General features: G+C 41.0%; 1 protein-coding gene across 5 annotated transcripts in view; it reads right to left on the bottom strand.

The window, feature by feature from the left end:
• LOC143129880 (cytochrome P450 3A27-like) overlaps positions 1-23,265 on the bottom strand; it is a 44,976-nt gene extending 21,711 nt beyond the window's left edge. For 3 of the 5 annotated variants that reach the window (XR_012987996.1, XM_076289940.1, XM_076289942.1), the window contains exons 1-2: positions 23,080-23,265; positions 11,629-11,722 (exon numbers count right to left, since the gene is read on the bottom strand). Coding sequence is in view for 3 of the 5 variants with exons in the window: in XM_076289940.1 (XP_076146055.1) it covers positions 11,629-11,722; positions 23,080-23,153 (168 nt within the window). In the remaining 2 variants the exon portion in view is untranslated. Of the gene's footprint in view, positions 1-11,628; positions 11,725-23,079 lie in introns of those variants that run through there. The other 2 variants (XM_076289943.1, XM_076289941.1) reach the window with 2 other exon arrangements.
• Positions 23,266-25,063: the final 1,798 nt, after the last annotated feature.

Here is a 25,063-nt window from a genome sequence, read left to right as displayed (position 1 = left end):
GATAGATAGATAGATAGATAGATAGATAAATGAACTATTTACACCATTTACACAACCATTGGCTTGCTAGCACTGCCAGACGCAAGTGCCCTACCCAGACGCCAGACGCTACCCTGGGTTTACCAACCCTGCAAGATGCAAAGTTGTAGTGTAAGGATGGAAGTCACTCAAACTTGCCCGCCATATGCAAAACTGGCTGAGTTGTAACCAAAAAAAGAAAAAATCCTGGCCCCTCTGGCTTTAGGGAATAAGGGAAAAGTATTTGTAAGACAAACCGGGTGGAAACCGTGCTGACCAAGCACACGGTAGATAGATAGATAGATAAATGAACTATTTACACCGTTTACACAACCATTGGCTTGCTAGCACTGCCAGACGCAAGTGCCCTACCCAGACGCCAGACGCTACTCTGGGTTTACCAACCCTGCAAGATGCAAAGTTGTAGTGTAAGGATGGAAGTCACTCAAACTTGCCTGCCATATGCAAAACTGGCTGAGTTGTAACCAAAAAAAATTCTGGCCCCTCTGGCTTTAGGGAATAGGGGAAAAACTAAAAGAGCATGTGTGTCGAGGTCTAGTTGAACCTAGCTAAAAAGTAAACAACTAAAACTATAATACAAACTGCTATTTTTTTTTTTTTTTTAATTGTAACAGTCTCTTGCTTTATCCCTCAGACTTGACTTCAGTCAACAAACAAGAAAAGGCAATGATTCCCTGGAAGACGAAGACGATGAATGCCTGGAAGACCCTCACAGCTTTTTAGGTGAAAATGCCTAGGTTGAGTTCAGTTGGAGCACATAACACATTTGTGGTAATCAGTGCAGGCGATGGCTACACGATCTTCTGCCATACACTTCACGTGAAACCACCGCCTACAAATTACACACAAAATGTACTCATCTCTATATTCTGGATCACCCTTGCATTTGGCTGAGTAGCACAGGGTCCAGTTCTTGGAGTTAGCATTATCCAACTGTAGCCTTTTCCAGGTGGACTTGTAGTCTCTCTCCCTAAGTTCTACAGCCTTAGTCTCCGCATCATACGACTGCACCTTTCTCCTATGACATAGAAGTTTTTTTTGAGAGAGGCCTGAACGTCTGATTTTCCCTGGCATGTACTTTTCTACGAGAGTGGATCCATAGTCTGGCTTTGTGGCTGTCCACTGGCCCTAATTGATCATTCCTGATGATTGCACAGGCATAGAGAACAGTAAAAACACCACAGTCATATCCATTACTTTGTTGTGGGACACTTATGACGTCTGTAACAGTCCAATCAGATACCTTAAAATCTTCTCCAGCAGCCGTGAAAATACAGGCCACAACTTTGAGAAGTGTTGAACAGGCAGTGTTTGCCGTTTTAGAGCTGTGGATGGAATTGTAGATGGAAATGTCCCGATCCCTAAAATCGGTTGATGCTAGAACCCAGTGTAAGCCTGAACCTTGAACATCGGTGTTGAAGGGCATCAATATTGTGTCAAAATTCAGAGCCCTTTGTGCTGCGCAGAACTGCAAAATTGGGCCAAAATTCGAAACTGCAGCCATCTGATAAATGTACGTCGGCATACATAATACAGAGTCCATTTTTGCCGCCTGACCAATGTAGCCTGCGATGGCCTGCTCAATTGTCTCCCCTTCAAGCCAGATCTTGGGAGCAAGACACTGGCTTCTGCGAGACACTGACGACCAGTTAGGCTCAGGTGTTTGTACATGTAGCCAGGGAGCAAAGGTATTGTTCTCAGTATCACTTGTTATATCAAGATGCTCAGGTTCTTGCACTTGGGAAAGGACTGAATCTGGGGCCGGATTGACTGTATAATCGTAGTCCTTCGTTCTAGGTTTTTTTCTGCCAGATTTGCTTTCATTTCCTCTACCCCTTTTCCGCATCAAAGAAAGGCTGTAGGTACGTTTTGTGGGTAAATGCAGCCCAGTAGCCATTTCCACAGCAAGGATGTGGAAACATTTCCCTGAACTTGGACAGGAGCATGTTGTGCCGCTGGAGGTGTTTTGAACAACATGGACAGACTCATTTGTTGGACTTTTAACTATGAACACCCCTGAAGATGCATTCAGACTCACCAGGCCCATCTCAACCACAGTTCTAGCTAAGGAGGTCTGTGACATCAATGGTTTTGATGCAGGTTTTGATGCAGTTGTTTCAACACTACATTGCTCACCTTTAACACTAGACTTGACTCGTTCCACTATTTTCTCTAAAGGAATGAATGAGGGCATTTTCACATCCCTCAGAGCAACAGGGACCCCCCGCTTTAGAGTGTAGTTCCCCAACCCACATCTGGCTCTTTGAAATTCATAGAGGAAGTATGACTGCATGTAATACAATGACAAAATCATTGCATCAACAGGAAGTTCCTTCCACTCATTTTGAGACTTGATCATTTTGTTTATGCTCTCACTAATGTTGTTTGTTGGGGTTTTGGATTTGAATGCTTCAAACTGTTTCGTATAAAAGGAAGCCATGTTGCTTAATAGATCTTCCTTCAAATGCTGGTTGAAGTATTTGACAAATTCCTCGGACCACCCCTTCGCCAGTCTGCAACATTGTGCCTCAAATTCGTCTTTGTCAGCCGAATCAATTATTTGTTCAATTTGGTCTTTGAGTACCTTTACATCATCTCGTCCTCCCCCATGCTTTTTTACCCAGTACTCAATATCATGCAACACATGATTCCTGCAAAAGACAAGGCTAATGTTAGGAAACCTCCTCTTCAAGGCCCCAACAATTCCCTTCTCTCTGTCAACAGTGATGGGCACTCTTTTGAATTTTTTCACTCCCATCCCAAGTTTGCCCAGAATGTCCTGTAAGAACATTTCATGATGCTGCATGAATTTGCGTTCATGCAGCATGAACCCAACAGGAAACACAGGATCATTAACAAGCGATGTGTTCCTCATCGCAAGCACAGAAACATAGAAATCACCCATCTGAAATGTGGTGTCATAACTCAGCATTTGAGGGTAGTTAAATTTCATTGCTTCGTCCAAATTGGTGCGTGCTAAATCAATCATTTCTGGCATCCCTGCAAAAACCAGAAGGTCAGGAAAACTTGAAATGTGCCAGACAAAACCTGGAAGCTGATATGCCAGCTCATGGAGACTAAACATTTCATCATGTGAGATTCTGTCTTTACTTCTGCTAGCGTACACAGTGTTTTGGACCTGTTTGAGGTTACGTGGGCTATTAACAGGCATGTGCTCCACATTACCACTGGAGGCTCCAGACAAGGTGGATCGGTAGATGTTCGATGGAGCCTGCCCCTGGTCATTTTGCAGGATTTCTGTAAACACCTCTTTTTTAGAGGGAATGAACACCCGATCTGACTTTGCATTTCCATGCTTCATTGGCACATAGATGGACACATCTCTCAAATAATGGATCAGATACAAATTTCCCAAATTAACATCTTCACCTTGCTGCAGCAGACAGTAAACATTTTTTCTGAATTGAGACGAACCTTTGCTAAACTGCGCTGTCCTGATGTGATAGTACCGCTTCAGCACTCTACCACCATATTTTTTTATGTTATGGTAGTTTGGTCAAAACGAAAGTCCATATCTGATCTACCTCCCTTCAAATTCCGATACAAGTACACATCACCCCCCTTGGGATCCAGGGGCGGTTCGTGCAAAATACTGTCTTTGTGCTTCTCATAATCGCACAGAATGGTCTCTATTTCACCCAAAGTAAATTCTGACTCTTTTTGCACGAAAGCCATGACTGTTGAAAAACAGTAATACTGAAAAACTGTAATACTGAAATACTGTACTGAATTGTAATATGTTAAACAAAATAAAAACAAGAATTTGTTTGCAAATTGGACAATGACTTTAATAACGTTCTATAGCCTACTGTATGTGTTATACAGGGGTTTTATTGTGGAATATAGTTTTTGAAAACAGAATATAATAAAAAATAAAATAAAAAGTTCCTTTTTCAATATAGACTGTATTAGATACAGTAGTCTATAGGCTTAACTGTAATTATATGGGCATAACACTATACTAGTCTATTCTATAAAATAAGTTGCTATAAAAGATGGATTAAATAGCTTTTAAAAAGGCTGTTGGATTTAAAGAAAGAACTAAGCTCAATGCAATGCTGTAGTAAGGCTACTGAATAAACTGAAGCTCCAAGCTGCTGTGAATTGTACAAGTGAAGGTATGTGCTGCTGACAGTGTTACGATGTTCCCAAAGTCCGTTATTCGAGTTTCAAATGACAACAAACATTTTCATTGGACCTTCAGTGTGCTTTGGGGCTGACTGGAGGAGTGACTTCACCAACGGCATTCAAGATGGGCGGAGCCAGCACTTAACACGACTCTGGGTGGAGCTACACTCGGCATAGGCTGCGCGCGAATGTAGTTTTGTTGATAAACGGGAAACCCATCAGAGTAGGCCTGTTAAACTCGATTCCTTTTAAGGATCCGGGTTATTCTGAGTCACTCACTAAACTGATCCGGGTTGAACGAGTCACTTGAGTCACTTGAGTCAGTATTGCTAAATCGCAAAGAAATTCAGTCCTACGTTCAAGCAGTGCAGTGGGGTGCTTCATTTCGTTAAGTGCCTTCTCATGTTGGATGTGGATCCTCCATGATTTGAAACCAGGTTTTTGCAGTACTTGCATTTAGCCTAAGAGTTTTGGTCTCCTGGTCAAAGTGCATCCACACATTGTTCATCTTTTTGGTGCTCATGTTCAGAAACTTTGATCTTATTGACAGGGAGGGTAGCCTATATTATAATAATTAATTATTTGTTGTTGTTTTGTTAACAATAGAACATTTGCCTAGGTCTAATGCTACTCTGCTACAATGTTTATTACCACTACTATATACTAATAGTAGGCTACTATGAATCTATTCTAATAGGTATTATAAGCAGCTAATACTAGGCAACTAATATTATTAGCCTATTAATCATAGCTATATATATATATATATATATATATATATATATATATATATCATGTTAGGTAGACTAATATAATATCATATCTAATATAATATAATAAAACATAATATAATATAATATAAAATAGCCTAATATAATAGCATCAAAACCTCCACCCACTCATGGGAAAGAAAGCAGTTTGAGCCAGACTGTTTATTTATTGTCTTAGCCTAAGCAATTGACTTTCAATGTAGACATAGAAACAGGAACATAGAAATGCCCTGCAGTGACTAAATTATTATTATTATTATTATTATTATTATTATTATTATTATTACTACTACTACTACTACTACTACTACTATTCTCATTAGGCCTATTATTATTATCACCTTGACACGAGTAGAAACTAGGCTACTTGCTCGTCTACAGATCCACTCATGACAACTAGCCGGCTGATTCGGCTGACTCGCACTCATAACAACAACGTAACCGGCCCGCTTGGCTGATCCGACTGGCTAGCCTACTCTCCATACAGAGCTTGCAATGTTTCAGACTGTCTTCGCGACCTAATTGCATTTTAAAGTAGGCTATGCGTGCAGAATATATGTTATTTCAGAAGTGAACGCATGGCTTTTGTTGTGGATTTTCTTTTAACCTTGACGAGGAGTTACTCGCTCCTCTAAAGATCCACTCATGACAACGTAGCCGGCTGATTCGGCTGACTCGCACTCATAACAACGTAACCGGCCCGCCCTGCAGATCCAACTGACCCGGCTAGCCTGAGCAGCTCCATACAGAGCTTGCAATGTTTCGGACTGTCTTCGCGACCTAATTGCATTTAAAAGTAGGCTATGCCTACGTGTAGAACACTGTATGCTATTTCAGAAGTGAAAGAATGGCTTTTGTTGTGGATTTGCTTTTCACCTTGACGAGGAGTTACTCGCTCGTCTACAGATCCACTCATGACAACGTAGCCGGCTGATTCGGCTGACTCGCACTCATAACAATGTAACCGGCCCGCCCTGCAGATCCAACTGACCCGGCTAGCCTGAGCAGCTCCATACAGAGCTTGCAATGTTTCGTACTGTCTTCGCGACCTAATTGCATTTAAAAGTAGGCTATGCCTACGTTTAGAACATTGTATGTTATTTCAGAAGTGAAAGAATGGCTTTTGTTGTGGATTTGCTTTTCACCTTGACGAGGAGTTACTCGCTCGTCTACTGATCCACTCATGACAACGCCGGCTGATTCGGCTGACTCGCACTCATAACGTAACCGCCCGGCCCAGCGATCCGACTAACCCGGGTATACAAAGCAGCTCCATTAAGAGCGTGCAATGTTTCGGACTGTCTGCGCGACCTAATTGCATTTTAATATGCTACACATCTATACACCAAATCTAAAGTATGCCTAGGCTACATGCAGAACATTGAATGTTATTTTAGAGGTGAAGAATGGCTTTTGTTGTGGAATTGCTTTTCACTTTGAGGAGGAGCTACTCGCTCGTCTACAGCCACTCATGACAACGTAGCCGTAGCCGACTCGTACTCATGTAGCCTAACCGGCTGGCTGATCCGACTAACCCGGCTCTGCGGGAAGTTAACCAGTTATCTCAGACTGCCTGCTCACTCAGTCGCTTGAGTTGATTTGTGGAGTTGTGGTTATCCTACTTACGAAATGGTTACATTTTTGGCAGATATGATGGCTAGTAGGCTAGCTAATGTTGCAAGAGGTTTGTGTGTGGCGCTGTTTATCGTTTTAGATTGAATTGTAGTAGGACTCAACTGATCCGAGTTAATGATACTAGAGACTCGCGACTCGTGGGTTAATTTAAAGATACGGGTGAAAGATCCGAGTGAATCACGACTCAAACAGGCGTACATCAGAGCAGCCGCTCTACAAACGTGTCTTAATTAACGTCATGCAGTTAACAAGGTGCGAAGGAGCTTGCTCTTCTCCGCAACCCTGTCTATCACGTCATCAGCATCCAAGTTCAGACCTCTTTCTCTGTCGCCATCAGCATAAAGGCCTCCAAATTATCCTGTGACAATCGTGTCCTTAGGCGATTATTGATGAATTTAAGAGTGAAAAAAACTCCGTTTGCATGCCACTTGAGTACATGACAGTGTTAGTAGGAATTCATTTGCTAACCATAGCCTATATAGTTGTAGGCACAGGTAAAGAGGTTTAACTGCTGGAGAAGCAAATAGCAACAGATATCACAATTCTTGCAGGTAGCACATGTCTTGTTCACCAGGTTTATTTCTGTATCTTCCTATATCTCCGCGGCATCATCAAAGTCCGACGCTTTGACTGTATACTAGTTTAGAGGAGACTTTTTCAGGCTGTCCCAGTGCGTGGCGAGATGTGTCAATTCCGACTGTAGATTTTCAACCGTAGCACCTTCACTGAATTTAAGCAGACATTCTTTTATGTTTCGAAGTGCATTTGGGGCAGTTTATTAGCTTTTATAAGGGGAAAATTCTGAGGATCAAGGCATGCTAGATCGGCAATTCCCCGTAGACGCATTCGGTTTTGAAATTCCCAGAAGTCATTGCTTTATGTAGCCTAACTTTTGTAAACCAATAATAAAATAAAAGATACAGGCAGCATATTTATTGTATTCCACTTTCAAACAATGCACTTTCAAATCATTTGATTGAATAAGGTTATAAAGAATGTAGACTGATGTAAATATTGAGGGTCACCATGACTGTAGTGTAGAGACTCATGTCTGGTATAAATACTGATCAGTGTTGGGGAGTAACGGAATAGGCCTACATGTACCGGCGTTACGTATTCAGAATACAAATTATGAGTAACTGTATTCCGATACAGTTACAAGTTAAATAGTTGGTATTTAGAATACAGTTACATTGTTGAAACCAATGGATTACATGACGATACTTCTCTGTTTCATAAGTTTATTCACTCTCTAAATAAATAAAGGCAACTCAGAAGCTCCTAAAAGCAATCTATGATTTCCATGTTTAAATCCAAGCCCCGCCGTCTTGCACTAGCCTCAAAACGCAGCCAGCGCGCATTATGGACGCGTCATCGGAGACCCTGAAATGACTGTTTGCACAGCAAATTAGGAGTAAAGTAAGTGGAGGTAACTCCTGTTCCTCACTGATCGCGGTTCCTGATGTCTGTTCAAAGGATATTTTCCCAAGTATTAATAGCTCAGGCTACTTCGGCCAATCGGTTACACAGTTTGCTAATCAATAAACAGAGCCTATAGTTCACGTGTTGATTTAGACCTAGGCCTACAATTAAACCAATCTCTAAAATAGGCACTGCATTCTAAGTTTTTTATTCTAACTTAAAATAGCTTTATGGATTTTTTTTTTTTTCTAATTAGATCTAGCCTACGTTTTAAAATGAATTATATGGTGGAGCCTCTGAAGAATTATTCTTGCGAGTAGGCTAGCATATTTTAACGTGCGGTTTTTGATTGTCATTACGCGTCACGTTCATTTTGAGAGCACTGATATACAGTAGCCTAGATAGTGTTTACATTTACAGGTCATTTGCGTTCCACCTGTCATATGCGCCCCTCACTTGTACTGGGTTGATGCCACCGAAAAATCTCACAGGCACTAATATATTTTCTGGCTACGCCCTTAAAGTAGCCTATTTATTTAGTTTGTTTTAATTAGCCTAGTCGCCTGCTGTACAGTAGTTTTAGTGGTCACCTTGCTATTTTAAAGTTGTATCAGGTAGCTTAGTTGACTTTACATTCTCCTATGTGGGCCTAACACTTCAGCCATTTGGAACAGAAGAACACACCAGAATAGGCCTGTTTAGTAGGCCTAAGCAGGATTTGATGGCCGCATTCCTACACTTATAAAATCCAATTCAATGCGGAAGTAATCTAAGTATTCAGAATACGTTACTCAGATTGAGTAACGTAACGGAATACGTTACAGATTACATTTTTGGGCATGTATTCTGTATTCTGTAACGGAATACGTTTTGAAAGTAACCCTCCCAACACTGATACTGATCAGCCTACTCAGAAGAAGGAAAAGGGAGTTAGAGATAAATGGCTTATTCGAAGCCATGTAACACTATTGATGCTTGATAGTGGGCCTAGAAATGGGCTGCGCAAACCCGACAAGCATGCCGCTCCGTGATTGGCCGGCCGCGGCCCTTCTTGCATCTGCCCAAATGCTAGACCGTCCAGTCCGTCACTGCCCCCATGTGCTGCCAGGTGTTCCACAAAACCAAGTTGCGGCATTATTTGGAGTGAGCCCTAGTACCATCTCCAAACTGAAGGCCAAATCTGTCTTCTACAGATTTGCAGTACGATATGGCCGACAATCCGGAACAGATTGCACGCAAGTCAAGTTTATTTATATAGCGCATACACAGAGGTCATTCAATGTGCTTTACATAAACAAAACCAAACAATAATAACTAGGGCTGTCAAAATAACTGATTAATTTCGATTAATTAATTTGAGAAAAAATAACTGATTAAAAAAATTAGTGCAGATTAATCGATTCCGTATGACCCCGAGCCGTTTTAGACTGTAAAATGAATGAGAGAGAACAAAATGTGCTGCCTGGATCATTGATTGGAACATTTACTTTTAAAAAACAGCCTGATGGTGTTAATAAAAATAAAGTGTTGATTAAAATAAAGTTCTCTGCAATGTCTGCAGCAAGGTATTTGCATATCACCGGAGTTCGTCAACTCTAAAGTCGCACATCAATGCAAAGAAATAGTGTTGACATTGAGGGGAGTGTTCATTTATTTTCATTGTGTCCCCTAGGTTATATCTGTGGCCTGAAATGCCTTCTATGTTAAAAAAAACTTCTTCCCAAAGCACTTTTGAATTTATTTCCTCCGCATATTAGGTCATATCATAGATTATTATGGCCATTATTTGAACAGTGAAAATAATAATAAAAGAGTTTTTGAACTTTAATGTCACTAATGCTGATTATTCAATGATTTACTTTCACAGCAAAAATGATATATGTGATTAATTTAGATGAATTAATCACAGAGTATGTAATTAATTCGATTACATTTTTAATCGATTGACAGCCCTAAAATAAAAGCATAGAAGGGCAATATAGTCAAAGAATAGTTCAGAAGGTAAAGATCATAATAAAAAGAAAACATAAAACACACAAGGTAAAATCATTTAAAAATAGAGAATGATTAAAAAGACAAAATAAGACACAAGGTAGAATAATTTTCAAGACAGATTCAGAAATTATAACTCAGTGCAGTTAGCAGAAAGCATCTGAGAACAGTTTGGTCTTAGGTCTAGATTTAAAACTGGCTACACTTGGGGCCTTTTTAATGTCATCCGAAAGTTGGTTTCAGAGCTGAGCCGCATAGCAGCTAAAAGCTGCTTCATCATGTTTAGTTCTAACAGCAAGTTTTACTAACAGGTTTTTCCTCCTGAGACCTGGAGGGTGTGTAATGCTGAAGCATAATCTCCGGGCTCATAGGGCTGCCAGGAGTCCTGCCATGACTGCCCTTCACAGTCAGGCCCATTTGCGCTGGTGTCGACAGCACGTGCACTGGAACCTGAACATGTGGAGGAACGTTATGTATGGGATGGCATGCCATCCCACAGCAGTGTGTGACCAGCATGAGAAGGAGGTGCCAGGCTGTTGTGGCTGTGTATGGTTCTTCCACACACTACTGAGGCTCCAGTTTGTGAAATGAATAATATGTCTTGTTTCTTCAAACTGCAATCATCCAATCAACCAAACGAGTCAATGGCAGAATAAGCTGTTTGGCATTGGCAGAGAAGAGTTTTTCATGGGCGCAATCCACATACTCAGCGCTGCTGCTCAGATAGAGATAGATAGATAGATACTTTATTGATCCCCAAGGGAAAATTCACATCCCACAAGTGCATGTTCCTTTTGAAAGGGAACTAAACGGGCTTTCCAACGGTATAAGATTTATTGCCAAAAAGCATTGTTACCACAGAAAAATTATCTACCAAAAACAAATGTCCTTACTTTTAGTGCTAAGTTATATTAAGTGTATATATATATATATATATATAACACTGTATATATATAGAGGGGAAAATAAGTATTTAACACATCAACATTTTGTATACAGTACTTCCAATGAGGCTATTTGCATGAAATTTTTACCAGACATTAGTATTAACTCAGATAACCCACCCATATAAAAAAATCTAAAACATTAAAGTCCATAAGTAGAATTATGTGTAATAAAGTGGAATGACACAGGATGAGAGAGATATACATACATGTATATATTTTCTATTATTATTTTTTTTTTTTTTCAGTTAGCCCCCATAGGGAAAAAGAAAAAAAAAAAATATATATACTGTATATATAGCGGGGAAAATAAGTATTGAACACATCAACATTTTTTTCAGTAAGTATACTTCCAATGAGGCTATTTGCATGAAATTTTCACCAGACATTAGTATTAACTCAGATAATCCACTCATATAAAAAAATCCAAAACATTAAAGTCCATAAGTAGAATTATGTGTAATAAAGTGGAATGACACAGGATGAGAGAGATAGAAAATATATACATGTATGTATAAAACATACATGTATATATTTTCTATTATTATTATTTTTTCCTTTTCAGTTAGCCCCCATAGGGGTTCCGTTAAAATTCCACACTGCCTTTTTCACTTCACAGTAGATCTGCATCTAACCTGAGAGGTCACATTTAGGGTCAATACGGAAACCAGACCAACCTTTGCGTAGTTGAGCATATTCCCAAAAAACAGCACTGGCTTTGGACCAGGGACCCCCAACTTCTTGAAGATTCCATAAGGCCAGTATCCATACCTATGACAAAAACACATCTCCACTTCTTTCCCAGTTTTTTCTAATGTTGGATAGCTTTTGGGGTTGCATTTCTATGATCAATACAATGATCTTAAAGCGTAACTCTTGCCACAATGCATCCTAGGGTCTTTTTGTGAATGTACCCGAGTCAAAATTTCGTTCAAAAAGTACAATTACGTCTGAGGCGCCACTTTTAAAGGGACACCAGGCAACGTTTTCGTGTTAATTAATCATCTTCGTAAGTCGGTATATGGTTAAATGACTCATTACGGGGCGAATGAAGGCTCTCTCGCCCGCCCCTACTGCCTGTAGGAAGAATATCCCACTTGCAAGTTCGGTGTATCCTACCCGCCGACCGAAGCAGGATCAGTTTACAGCACAGAGGCAGGCTAACGAAACGCTAGAGATTGTTGCAAACGTGTGTATAATGGCAGAGCCGGCGAAGAAGCAGCGAAAACCCTTGACGGAAGACGCAAAGAAAAGGAAAAGAGCTTCAGACCGAGCGAGGGGAAGTTTCGTAGAGAAAAAGCATCAGGCTTGCCTGGTGTCCCTTTAAGCTTGTCCGTGTTGTCGTTTTCGAGTGAAATGGCCTTTTGAATGGTATAGTAGTAGGGGCACTGCTATTTTGATGTAGGATCGTTAAAATCGCTATTTTTAAAACCCTAAGAAGGCTCGACACAACATGACACAACTCGACACAACAATCATCAGTGTCTCTACACATGAACTCGAGCATTGAGAACATTGTTTGTATACACAGAGTTTACTAAAAGAAAGGTTTTTTTAAAACAAACATTTTTAGATCGGTATTTTAACTTGTACTTGAGTAATATTTCATCAACGTATTGGTACTTTTACTTGAGTACAATATTTTAGTACTTTTTCCACCTCTAGTAATTGCAGTCAACTACACTAGACCCAAGAGCTGAGCAGTATGTGAACCAACCTAATGAGTCCCATTTCATCCTACCATTCAGGAAATACAGGCCTAGGCCTCAACAAAGATGCACTAACTCCTTACCATATTTGTTGGTGACAGAGTAGGGGTTGTCTTGGGTTTGCTGTGATTTCCTAGTTCGGTGATGAAATAAATGTTTTCTTTTGCACTTACTTTGAACTATTTCATTTCATCGGTTCTGGCTTTGAAATCACCACAGAGCAGCACATTCCTCTGAGCCTGAAAATGGCTGCATTCTGTTGTCAGTTTGCTAAAAAAAAAAAAAAAAAAAACTCATCTTCACAGTATGGCGACTCTGTGGGTGGGGTGTAGATTGTACAAATGTACAGGTCACCTTCTTGACTTGACCCATTATTTAACCTTAACCATACGAGATCTCTTTTTATAATGGATAAATAAGGTGATAAGTATTCCCTAAACCAAATTATAACACCCCCTGAATTTCTGCCGTGTTTGATGTTTTTTTTTTTTTTAAGGATGGTAGAATAATTTTGTTTGTAGTCTGAGGGACAGTGTGTATCTATATCTGTTTTACACCAAGTTTCCAAAAGAAAAACAATATCAGAGGTTTTGATGTTAAGCAAAAAGTCAGGATTAAGACTCTTTTCTCCAAATGCTAATGAATAAAGCCCTTGGATGTGCCAGGAGCTTATGGAAAAAGATTTAACCATGTGTAAATTTGTTTGGTTTCAGTAGCCTAGAAATCTAGAAGCGCCCCTAGCGGCAAAATTACATTTGCTGCCAGGGCTAGTCTAGCAACTCTCCGTTGGCTTGTGAGCTCCAGAAATCGAAACTTAATCAGGCCATTGAAATCGTGTATAGAGTCGTTTGGTGGGCTTAACATAATGATTGATGGCAGAGTTGCAACGGTTTGGCTTGAATTCCCTGCTACTTGAAAACAAATATCCTATTGCGTGCAGAGGGAATTTGAAAGAGAACTGATTATCTCGCCCCTCGGACTGAGCACTGCGAACGGTGAGTGCCCAGACCCTACATTTTAATGTGGGTCTGGCTCGCCAGGCTATGGTTTCAGAGTAGTCTAAAGAAATGTTTAAGAGAAAGGGGGAGATATGTAGGCTACAAGAAGTGAACATTTGGTAAAGTGACATTTTAGCTCTGCATTCTTAACATATACATTTGAACATATAATATAAATGTACTTTTTTTTCCTCTTTCCATTTTTACCGTTTAGCTCAATTTCCTGAAAATGAGATGACGAAGTTGTCTCACCTCTCCAATGTCTGTACAGACAGGGTGGTTTTTACCTTGGACTTTGAGAATGTCTGAGTAGGTTAGATGTTGCTGTGGGACTCCACAGCAGTGGCAGCTGTTCAGCATAATGTTGTCCTCATATGCGCTGGTGGTGTGGATGGCCCTTGGGTGAGGGCATAGTTCAGCATAATGTTGTCCTCATATGCGCAGGTGGTGTGGATGGCCCTTGGGTGAGGGCATAATTCAGCTTGGCAGGGTCCTATGTTGATGGGCTGCAGGGTTGTGTGCTCCTGGGTTGAGCCCGGCTGGGCTGTGTACTGCTAGCCTTGGTGTTGGGCCCCAGTGGTCGGGGAGGGTTTGGTCGAAGGTCTGCTGGGATGAGTTTCGCTGCGTTGGGCTCATTGGTTTGCCGATGAGTGGGCCGGACTCCATTGGAGTTGGGTTTCTGTTGTCTGTTGCGGGGTGGGGAATGATCCTCACACAGAGATGGATGATGGGCAATGCAGGTGTTTGGTATTTTTGAGCAGTATGACAATATGTCTTGGTTGATCTTATTGATCAAGTCTTTGGGGAAGTTCTGTGGAGGAGTGATGAGATGATGATGTTTGCTGTCGGGAATTCTTCATGGGCCTTCTCTGCCACTATTTTTATGGACTCGGCCACTACCTTTCTCTTGATCTCAGGTTGTTTGTACCCATATGAATTATGATGTTTTGTGGGTACGAAAGAGTGGAGGGGCAGATTTTTTTGAGAGCAGATTCTGTGGTGGGCACCAAAATGTTGCCACTCTGTGAGTGGGAAACAGTTTTAAGGGGTCAAGGAACCGTCCATTTGAATCCATGTGTACTGTATGGCTATTTTTGTGGTTGGCTGATGTTTAGAAGGTGAGGTAGTCTCAGTCAAGGGAGCAGTGGGAGTTGGCAAGGGTTTAGTGGTTTCTGCAGTAGGTGTCGGCAGGGTGAAGCAGATGAGGTAGTTTCCGCTGCGATAGTTGGCTTGTCTGCAGATGAAGGCTGGGGCCGGGGTGTAGCTGGTGAGGACAGTTGGGTTGAGAAAGCAGGTAAAGTGGGCTTAATTTGATAGAGTCACTGTCCATCAGCTGATTTTCCTCGAATTCAGCGATTTCCATCTCTACAAATGACAGGCACTCCTGGATCCTCTGCACGGACACTGTCCTGGGTGTTTGAGGAGAGTGAGGCTATCTACACGAAACCAACGGGTGTATTTTTTCTCTTACCGCTTTCACACCGATTTTCACGATACCTGTAAATAAATAAACTTGCGCACATACACAGAGGTGAAAGCGGCTAAAAGTGCTGTAGTGGATGGATATGCCAGACCAGTCGATGGCGCCGTGACGGCCTTGCAGAGACTTCACATTTATTTCGAGTAGTAAACAAAACATTATTGTTAAAGCAGTGTGTTAAAGCAGTCGCATGAAATAAGGAGACTAGACAATTCGGTTTTCAATTCAACTGTTAAACTAATAAAGTTGACTGCTATGTGGAATCTGAAATGCTTTTACGTTTTGCATTAGGTCGGGTATAGAGTTACACTGGAGAACATGCGTTAGTCATAGGTTGTAGTAAGCGTGTTGTAGTAATGTTTAACTAAGCTCACGGTGTGCTTCTAACTAGGGGTGGGCGATATTTATCGTCTGCGATAATATCGTGATTGTTGTTTTAACGATGTGCACATTTACATTATCGAGTATTTAAATTACTTATGGGGAAAAAACACTCAAAATCACGCATTGAAACCACATACATTAACTAAATCCAGGAGGTGTAAGACAAGCCCCGTTGCAGCAGAGCAAGTGTCACATGATCGCTAGTGGGTCCACGTTGTCACACGCAGGCCTAATGTTTATTTTGTGTAGCGAGATCAAGACGTAGCTTACTTAACTTGGGATTTTGTGCAGCTACTTCTGTTCACGTAGCATTGATGAGACATTTTTGCCTACATGGTATTATATGGAGAGAAAACATTTGCCTTTAAGTATTTTAATAGTCAGTTGTAAACAAAGAACTCTTCTCATGTAACCCTTTTGTAAATGGACTGAAGTTCGCTCTAAATATCTACCTGTATCGATTATGCTAACCGTTAGCATCTCTATGGGATTTCTCACATACATTAGCCATAAGCTAACGCATTAGTTTCTATTCTGTAACTTGGAATGCTAGCCTACATGATTTCTCTTAAACATATCGATATATCGATAAACATGTCCATATCGCCCACCCCTACTTCTAACCCACAAAAGGCTGATACCTTGTGCACATAAATCATGACATGTTTCATTAAAAAAAAACATTTTAATATGACAAACAAATGTTGAGGGGTGGGGCTATGTCATCATAAAATTGCCGGCTTTGCCATCAACGCAGCAAAAGTTAGCCGGCGGCGGCTGTTGACTGAAGCTATTGTTGCCGCACTGTTCATGGTCACCATGTGGGGGATGGGTGCGATAGCCTGTGATGATGGGGGTGAGTGTTGCACTGGGAGTGAGGGGAGAGGTGTAGGTTGGGCAGGCAAGCAAGCAAGAGCAGTGTTTGAGTCAGCAGGGGGTGGTGGACAGACCACTGCCATTGGAGCTGGAGCAGGGCAGTCAAACCTGTTGTAGAAGTGGTTCAACTGGTTTGCTCTGTCCAGATCTCCCTAGGCCAGTGTTTTTCAACCTTTTTTGTGCCAAGGCACACTTTTGACACTTAAAATGTCCCAAGGCATCCCAACATCCTGTGTGAAGAAAAAATAAACATACCATAGCCTAAAATTTCAAATAATACACAGATATGGCCTTATTATGGCTTCTATGCAAGACCTGCTCAATAAAACAAGCGCCCTCTGTTTCATTTGTAGGTGACTATAGGCCTATTTAATTTAGTTGTTGTTATGAACTGGATATGTGATGATTCTGTGAATACTGGATATGGGGCCCTGTTGTACAATGCCTGCATACCACAAATAGTGCAATCATACAATCAATGAGAGCATGTGGTTATAAATTCTTTGATGCGACAGTTGCTTTTCTGGACCAGTGAGTGACATTTGGGTAATTTTCTGCGGCACACCTGATGATCTCTCACGGCACACTAGTGTGCCCCGGCACAGTGGTTGAAAAACACTGCCCTAGGCTATGTTGCTGCCTGGGCTAACATGTCACTACAGATGCACAGAGGCTAGGCTACAATCAAAATGATAAAAACATAAGTAGCCTAGGCTAGGACTACCATCAAGCCCTACTGAGTAGTAAAATAGCCAATATTCTTAATGGTAAGCGACCCAGTGATTTAGTCTGACCAAACGTTTTGCTTGACTAGCTGGCTGGCTGCTACACAAGATCACAACATTGACGCCAAATTGCATCTAAACTTACTTGAACACGAAATATTCCTATTTTCCATTAATAACCCATGACAACATCCAAAAACGTGTTAAAAAGCTGTGGTCTTCCCTAGCGTTAATGGGCATCAGAAAAACCTTTTCCCCAGTGAAAATGTCATCATTCCGCATCATTCACGTCACGTCATGTGTGAGTCAGAGGTCGGAAACTGGGGAGAGGGAGTTAAGTCATTTTGTCGTTTATTAAACATAATAGTAATTTATTTTGTCAGTCATTATGCTAATGTTAATGAATAGGAAGGAAATTTAAACCATAGCCGTGATGTCTGCTGTGAGTCACATCAGCTGGTGTGTCCAGGCTCATCTTTTCGAGCTCCTCCCAGCTGACTCTGGTAGATCACGTGGACAGTCAGAATAAATGTTAATTACGAATAATAATAAAAAGGTTCTACCTAATGTGACTATTTTTTTCATAGACTGTCAAAAAAACAAGTTTTTCCCGTTGTATTATCCATAAACAATTATAAGTATATGTAACGGATGCCAGCTAGCTTAGCTGTGCTTGTGGAATGTTGGTAAACCTCACTCCCCGACGCCTCAAGAGTGCTGCTGGCATGCGAGCCAGTAGCCTGGGCTATTGGCTCAATTGTTAGCGCGCTCGCCTCCCGATCCGAGCCCAGGCCAGGCCAGTAGCCTGGGCTGTTGGCTCAGTTGTTAGCGCGCTCACCTCCCGATCCGAGGTGCTGCTGTTCGCGGGTTCGAGTCCTGGTGTGTGCAGGGCTGAATCGCGCAGGTTCAACACAACGCAGGTTACATTGGTGCCGTGACCCGGATCGGGAGTGAGGTTTAGGGGGGTGAGCCTGGGCTATTGGCTCGCATGCCAGCAGCACTCTTGAGGCGTCAGCTCCAAACTGTAGGCGAGTGAGTGCAGGGCAGGCTGATAACCTGAACTTGTGGCCTAAATGACGACAGCATAACTCCACCACCTCCTTGTCCTTGTTGCCTTTATGATTTATTTATACCTTTCTTATACTAAATAGGAAATGCAAACAATGACATGCCCAACCCTGGAACTGACTGACTGTGTGTCTGTCTCTCTCTCTATCGTGCGTGCGTGCGAGCGCGCTATCAGATAGCAGACAGGCATTGAAACTATGTAGAATCAACATTGCATTATCAACATTAAATCATTGAATCAATGTCGTATTTCGATGTTGATTTAACATCAGTTTGCACCCTCAGTTAATATTGAAACAATGTTGATTTATTAACTATAGACCAGCGGAATTTCAATTATATTTCAATTAAAATAATATTGAAACAATGTTGAAATTACAACCAAACTAAAGATCAATTCGATTTCAATGGTATTTCAATTCATATTAAACCGCAGTAAACCATTAATCTGGCAAAATATTGGGAAATTCATACCCTGCTTTATCTACAGCCAGGATACATTTGGCTAGGTATGTCTGGTTTAGGCTACACAACCTTGCATAAATAACCATTGACAACTTGTTATCAGTTTGAAAAGCAAGTGCATTTATTCACTCTTCATTTATAAATTCCCGCGTGCTGAGCTTCCCTGCCATCCATTCAGTAGGCCTACGGTTGCAGTCAGATCCTCCACCATCCAGTAGAGTGAAGCGGCACCTAACATAAACAGAAGAAAGATAGACAGTGTTAGATAAATATGTTCAACTGAAGGCTACTTACAAGTGAAACTTTAGAATAATCATATTCAGTCTATGTACATCGTAGCCTACTGTCTAACTTACAAACTCATTCATGCTAGAGTCAACTTAGGCTAGTTGGTAACAGTAGCTGCACGTTAGCCAGCAGCACATCATCTTCAGCCTATCATTTTGACAGTAAACTCAACAAACATTTTATGTAGCTAAATCATATGAATATAATAAACGCTAACTTACTGACAACTAACGTTAAGGAAGGCCTAATTATAAATCAGACTGGGAGTAACGTTAACATAACATTATGATGAACTGCCATAACGTAACGTAAAACAATAATTTGACAACAGCAACGATAACGTAGCAGGGCTGCCAACTTTTCAAAAAACCTTGGAGTGAGATTTGGTGGGGCCAACCAAAATTTTGCTGCGTAAATTTTTGTTTGGCTCATTCAGCATTATACCGTACAGTAAAAAAAACGCACATCAGTGGTTCTCAGGTGTAGGGACCAGGCATGGACGGATTATGAGCTTTCGGGCCCTTGGGCCCAGATGTATTAAGGGCTCCCCACTAATTGTCGTATATGTGGAAGGGGGGTTTGGGGGTACTCCCCCAGAATTTTTTTAATTAGTTTAATGTGATTTCCTGTATTCTGGTGCATTTTGGGGATGGGCAATACTAAATTCAATCAGATTCATAGCCTACATCCTCATGTGTTGATATTGAGGCAATGATTCCATGCAAAGGCTTGGGCTTCAGGGCCCCCTGACACCTTGGGCCCCTGGGTCTGGGCCCGGAAGGCCCGTGCAGTAATCCATCCCTGGGACCAGGGTTCCAGAGTTATATGAACATTGGTATCAAAGGGATCTAGCCTACTACTAGGACCATGGGTGTCGGAGGCATTGTGAAAGTGGGTGGAACATTTCAGCGGGGGGTATGGGGGTTCTCCCCCAGAAATTTTTTTTTGGACTAGATGCAATTTCCTGAATTCTGGTACATTTTAACAGGTTATTTAGATACTTCTATATAACAAAATAAAGCCAGCCTACGAAATTAATAAAAAGTAAATCATGCATAATTTAAAAATAACTCAATAGGCTACTTGGCTACGCAATAAGGTTTCCATTACAGCACCGCGGACGTTCATCAATGAACGTATGAAAGCGGATGGTTTGTTTGAAATCCCGACACATGGAACGTAATAGTGATCATCAAATACCTCCCCAGATTTCAGTGCCCATCAGTCCCAACATTTAACAATATAATCAAACAGTCCAAAAGTAAATTAAATATCAAACTAAACCGAAAATGTCATGCTTTAGAAGGCCTACCAGTATGCCGCTCCAAGAAACGCATGTCTCAAAATAAAACTCGCATAAGAAATAAAGGGCTGTCTCGAATACAATCCTGCCCCTAAAGGCCTGTACTTTGTCTTAAGACCCCGGCCATAATTTGAGGATTTACAGTATCTAAGTAGACAAACTGGCTTCAGATATCCAACAGAGTGAATAGAGATTGTGCAGTCTTAGCTGTGGTTAGTGACGTGATGCTGTTAATGGGGAGTTTTACATAGCCTAGCGTAAACCTATAGGTTATTATTTATTTGGCATACCTATAAGGCTTTTTACCTTATCAAAAGTGAGGGGGACGACTGATCTCTTCAACACTGCGGGGGATTTGGCGCTTGTCACTGTGTGTGTGACAGAAGCGGAATGGGAGAATGCGTGTAACAAAAAAAAAAGTTTATGAGCGATTTACGCGAAAATGGAAGAATCCAATGAAAATGACAATGAAGCACTAAACAGATGCTGAAAACAGCACTGGTATTTCACATGGCAAAAGTGGGGGTGGGGGGTCCAAACTAACAATTTTAAAGAGTGGGTGGGTGTTTTGTAAGAATTTAAGAAATGTTTGTATATTTTGCATCAATCAGATGCACTTTCAAAATAAATTCAGAGGTCAGACTTGCTTATTTTTATGGAAATATTTGTGCTGTAGCCTAAGCTATTTTGCACTTCAGAATTATAACCATGCACACGCAGGTGGAATAGTTATGGTGATATTGCAATAAGTTCACAACCACAAAAACATATGCTACATTTCACAGTTCAGAAATGTGTGTACATTTCAGCACTCCATGAAATTATGCAGAAGTGGTCACCTGTGTTATTCAGCTAGTTTATTTAAGATAATATATTGGTCATTGTAATGGCCATAGCCTATAGCCTACATGCTATTCCTTTTTCAGGATGTACCCATATCTGCATGATGTGAATGTTTGCATATGGCTTATGTCAGGCTTTATATCAATATTTGTGTCTCGTTATTTGATTTTCTTCATATTTTTGCATTAATGTCACTAGGAAGCATGCCAATATAAATATATTCATTTATCTGTAATGGGATTGGCTGGAACCTGACAATATAAGAACCATGATAGTGGGATAATCTATGGCTGAGCAATTTACAAAAATGTATGTAGGCCTACTGACAAATAGTTAACATTAGAATACATTATAATTTCGCCCCAATGAGGCTATGTAGAAATGTGTTGCAATTTCAAAACCGGATTACTCAGGAACCACTTATTGCACAGAGGCATGCTTTATATCCTCGTATTCGGTAGGTTTGCTGTTTATTGTGAAATAGGGTTTTCCACGTGTTGTGTGAAGGGTTAGTGAAATATTAAACCGAGAGTAATGGGTAAATGCAAATATGATTAGCCTAAATTGCACGTCGGTTCAATGTTAATTCTCTCGCGAACCATTTATCACAGCAACTTGGCGCTAATATCATTGGAAAGCTTAGATTCCGCACGTTCACATGATGTGTGATATCATATGTATAGGTTTAGTTTAGTTGAACCTCATCTGCCAGGTATTTGACCTACCAGGTTGACACTTCAGCGTGAAAAATACTCAATAATACTCAAAGCATACCTGAAGCCGGGGAAATGTGGGCGGGGGGGGGGATGCGCCTGGGATGGCTTCTGAAGTAGCATCGCAAATGAGAGAACATTTAGAAAATTCCACAGACAGGGGGTGCTCTTGAACCCTCTCACCGTCTCTGAAAGCATAATAGTGGCTCAACAGGTAGATCTATAGATAGGCTAAACTCATTTTTCAGGCATCTGACCGACCGGGTTGACACTTCAGCGTGAGAAATCGGGGGTGTGGCGTGTGAGCGTGTGAAACTAATCAAATGCGTGTGTCTCACGGCCAATGCGTGAGAGTTGGCACCTATGCGTAGCTAGAAGCCTAAGTTGACTCAAGCATGAATGAGTTTATAAGTTAGACAGTAGGCTACGATGTACATAGACTGTAAACATGCCCGAATTTAATGTAGTACAATTTCACTTTGAAACATTATCGTTAGATAAATAAATGCTTGCTTACCATTAAGGTGGAGCGGCGAACTTGACAGAGAGCTGAACACGGTTGACTGTTGCTCAAAATGATCTCCCGCCGGACAGTTCAAACATCGTCGCGCGGTTAACTAAAAATCCACAACTTTTCAATCACCACGTCAACATTTCCCAGTAAACCATACATCCATGACTTTTCAATATCTTTTAGTAAATTATGTATCGATGCTCTATCGATTATGGCAATATAAACTATAAACCAATGTTGTTTCGATGTCTCTCTATCTATGCTCATGCACTGTCGGGGTTTTGTCAGGATTGTAATGCTGATTCAATGTCTATTTATCATTGAGATTTCAATCTCAACCAAAATGATGATTTGGATGGAAATTCAACATCATATCAATTTCACCTTGCTATCTGGGCGCCTACTTTCCAAAGTATGTGTAAGGTAACGTTCAAGTTAGATCTGCTGCATGAAGGAGAGTGAGAGGAAACCGTGTCCTGCTTTTATATTTGATAAATCTCTCATCTCAGTTTCAATGCACGATCCGAATAATGGTTTCATATTTGTTAGTCAACTTTGCAAAATACATTCAGGGCTACACTCAAAACATTCAGATCGGCTGGCGACGCCCCTAACACTGGAAGTTTTCCGAGAGTGGAAATTCTCCCCTACATCCTCTGCTATGCTTTTAAACGAAAGTTTGACTGGGGTAGGCCTACATTCACAGAAACACCCTAGGTTGCATTTTGGCAAGAGTTACGGTTTAAGAATGTATCAACTTACACCAAGAACAGTCCCAGGAACAACAGGAGCAGCGTCCATGTCTGTGTTGATAAAAATGACAGGTATCTCAACATCTTTGAAGCCTCAAGAGCAGGCTTTCCTAGACTGTGAGTTCACTGGTTTGTGGAACAGTGATTACCCGTGGAGCGCTTGGCTGCTTCGAGGAGTGCATGGAAGACATGAACCAATTGATTAGTTTTATGATAATCATGTGACCAGTGACGTCCGAAGCGATCGTTTCACACACAGTGACTGCTCTGTTATTATCATCGCCACCTACTGGTTGTGTTCCTATACGCGGGTTTCCCGTTTACCAACAAAACTAGATGCGCGCGCAGCCGCGAGGCAGAAGACGCTTGGTGGCCGTCCACAACGTTATAAACTTAACCTAAATAGTCGGCTGCTGTAAGATACAATCGGATTTTTTTGTATACCCCTGTTGTCTCAATGATAATAACATCTCATTTCAGACTATATTTCAAAGTTTGACGTTCATTTGGATTATTAATATAACATCGTATTTTGTCATTTTTGGCGAAGACATGCATTCCGTTAGGGATATTGAACATATTTAACATTCTCTAGCCATCGTGATTTCGAATTGGTGCAGTTTTCAGCACAAAAACTCATTTTATTATTTTGCATTGCTCTATGCTGTTCTGTGGTGCTTTCTGCCTCTTGGTTGCGCACGCATGTTTTCGTGGTTCCATAGAAATCCATGTAGGCTATAGTTTAGCGGAGTGGATGGGATTTTTTTTTTTTAGAAAAAAAATATCTCGGTGCACATTGGGAACTTAATTTAATGTCTTCCATATGCTATGCACTGGGGTACCTCTATTGCTTCTAGTGGTCATATCTTATTTTTACGATCAGCTGATTTTTTTTGAGTTTTTTTTAAACATGTTTTTGTTGTTGTATTTATTTATTTATGTATTTATTTTTTATGTTTTTATGCAACTGTAGTTTGTTATCACCATGTTACAATAACGAACTACAGTTGCATGTGACGTCACCGGTTTGGGCGCTTCATCTCTCTGATCAAAACGGCAATTTGCTTGACTGGCTTAACATAATATATTATTTTTGTAATAACGGAGCGCGATGTAAACGCGTAGTGATTACCTTTATGTCAGGATAACTTGTGTTGTGCCCCTACTACTCACATGAAGAGCTGGCAGTGTGTCAATGCTAACCAGGCTAATAAACAAACCATGCTACCGTGAGTAACATCGAAGGGTAAAGTCACGTGACTTCTTTTGTAGTCCGTTTATGAAAATTCGATTTTTTAAAAGAAGGCAAAATAGGGCCTGACATTTTCACAGTTAGTAGATTATTACTGTATACACACTGAAAAATATTTTTGGTGGATAACTTAACACTGATTTGGCTTCACAATATTTTTTTTAAGAATAGGTCTATGGGACTTAACCAAAGTCCTTTTAGGCAAGTCCCTTCACTCGGCGGCCATATTGCAACGCTTTTTGGGCACTCATCGGGCATCCTATTCAGCAGAAATGCGTGTGTGCAAGGCTTCACGACACCAACCAGTAGTACTCGGCGCATGATTGGCACGATGTCTTCACAACACACCATATGATTGGCTCAGTGTATTCACATCACACCACATAATTGGCTCAATGTATCACATGTCGGCGTTTTGCCGATGAAGGGGTGTGATATGTGTAGACAACGTTACAAACTAACCCCATGCATTTCTATGGAGGATTTTTTGAGTGCTGTGTCTCCTCATTAGAAAGTCTCTGACTTAACATTGGAGCTGCTCTTCGATAGGAAGGCAACCACTTGGGGCGCTGGATTTCACTTTCCCTCCCTATTAACGACTTAGAATGCAATTAACTGCACCTGCCAAAAAAATGCTCATCAAAAAAAAGAAGGGTTCACTCATAGATATTAGAAAGCTAGATAGCGCATTGGGCTCCAGAACGTACGTAAATGGCGACGCCATCTTGGTGGGGGCAACAGT

Source organism: Alosa pseudoharengus, unplaced genomic scaffold (genome assembly GCF_046254945.1).
Source record: "Alosa pseudoharengus isolate Yale_2024_CS ecotype anadromous, Long Island Sound unplaced genomic scaffold, YU_APseudo_1.1 YU_APseudo_1.1_scf_1, whole genome shotgun sequence".
Lineage (NCBI taxonomy): Eukaryota > Metazoa > Chordata > Actinopteri > Clupeiformes > Clupeidae > Alosa > Alosa pseudoharengus.
The sequence above is the reverse complement of the archived record's forward strand: the minus strand, read 5'-3'. Positions and strand labels throughout refer to the sequence as shown.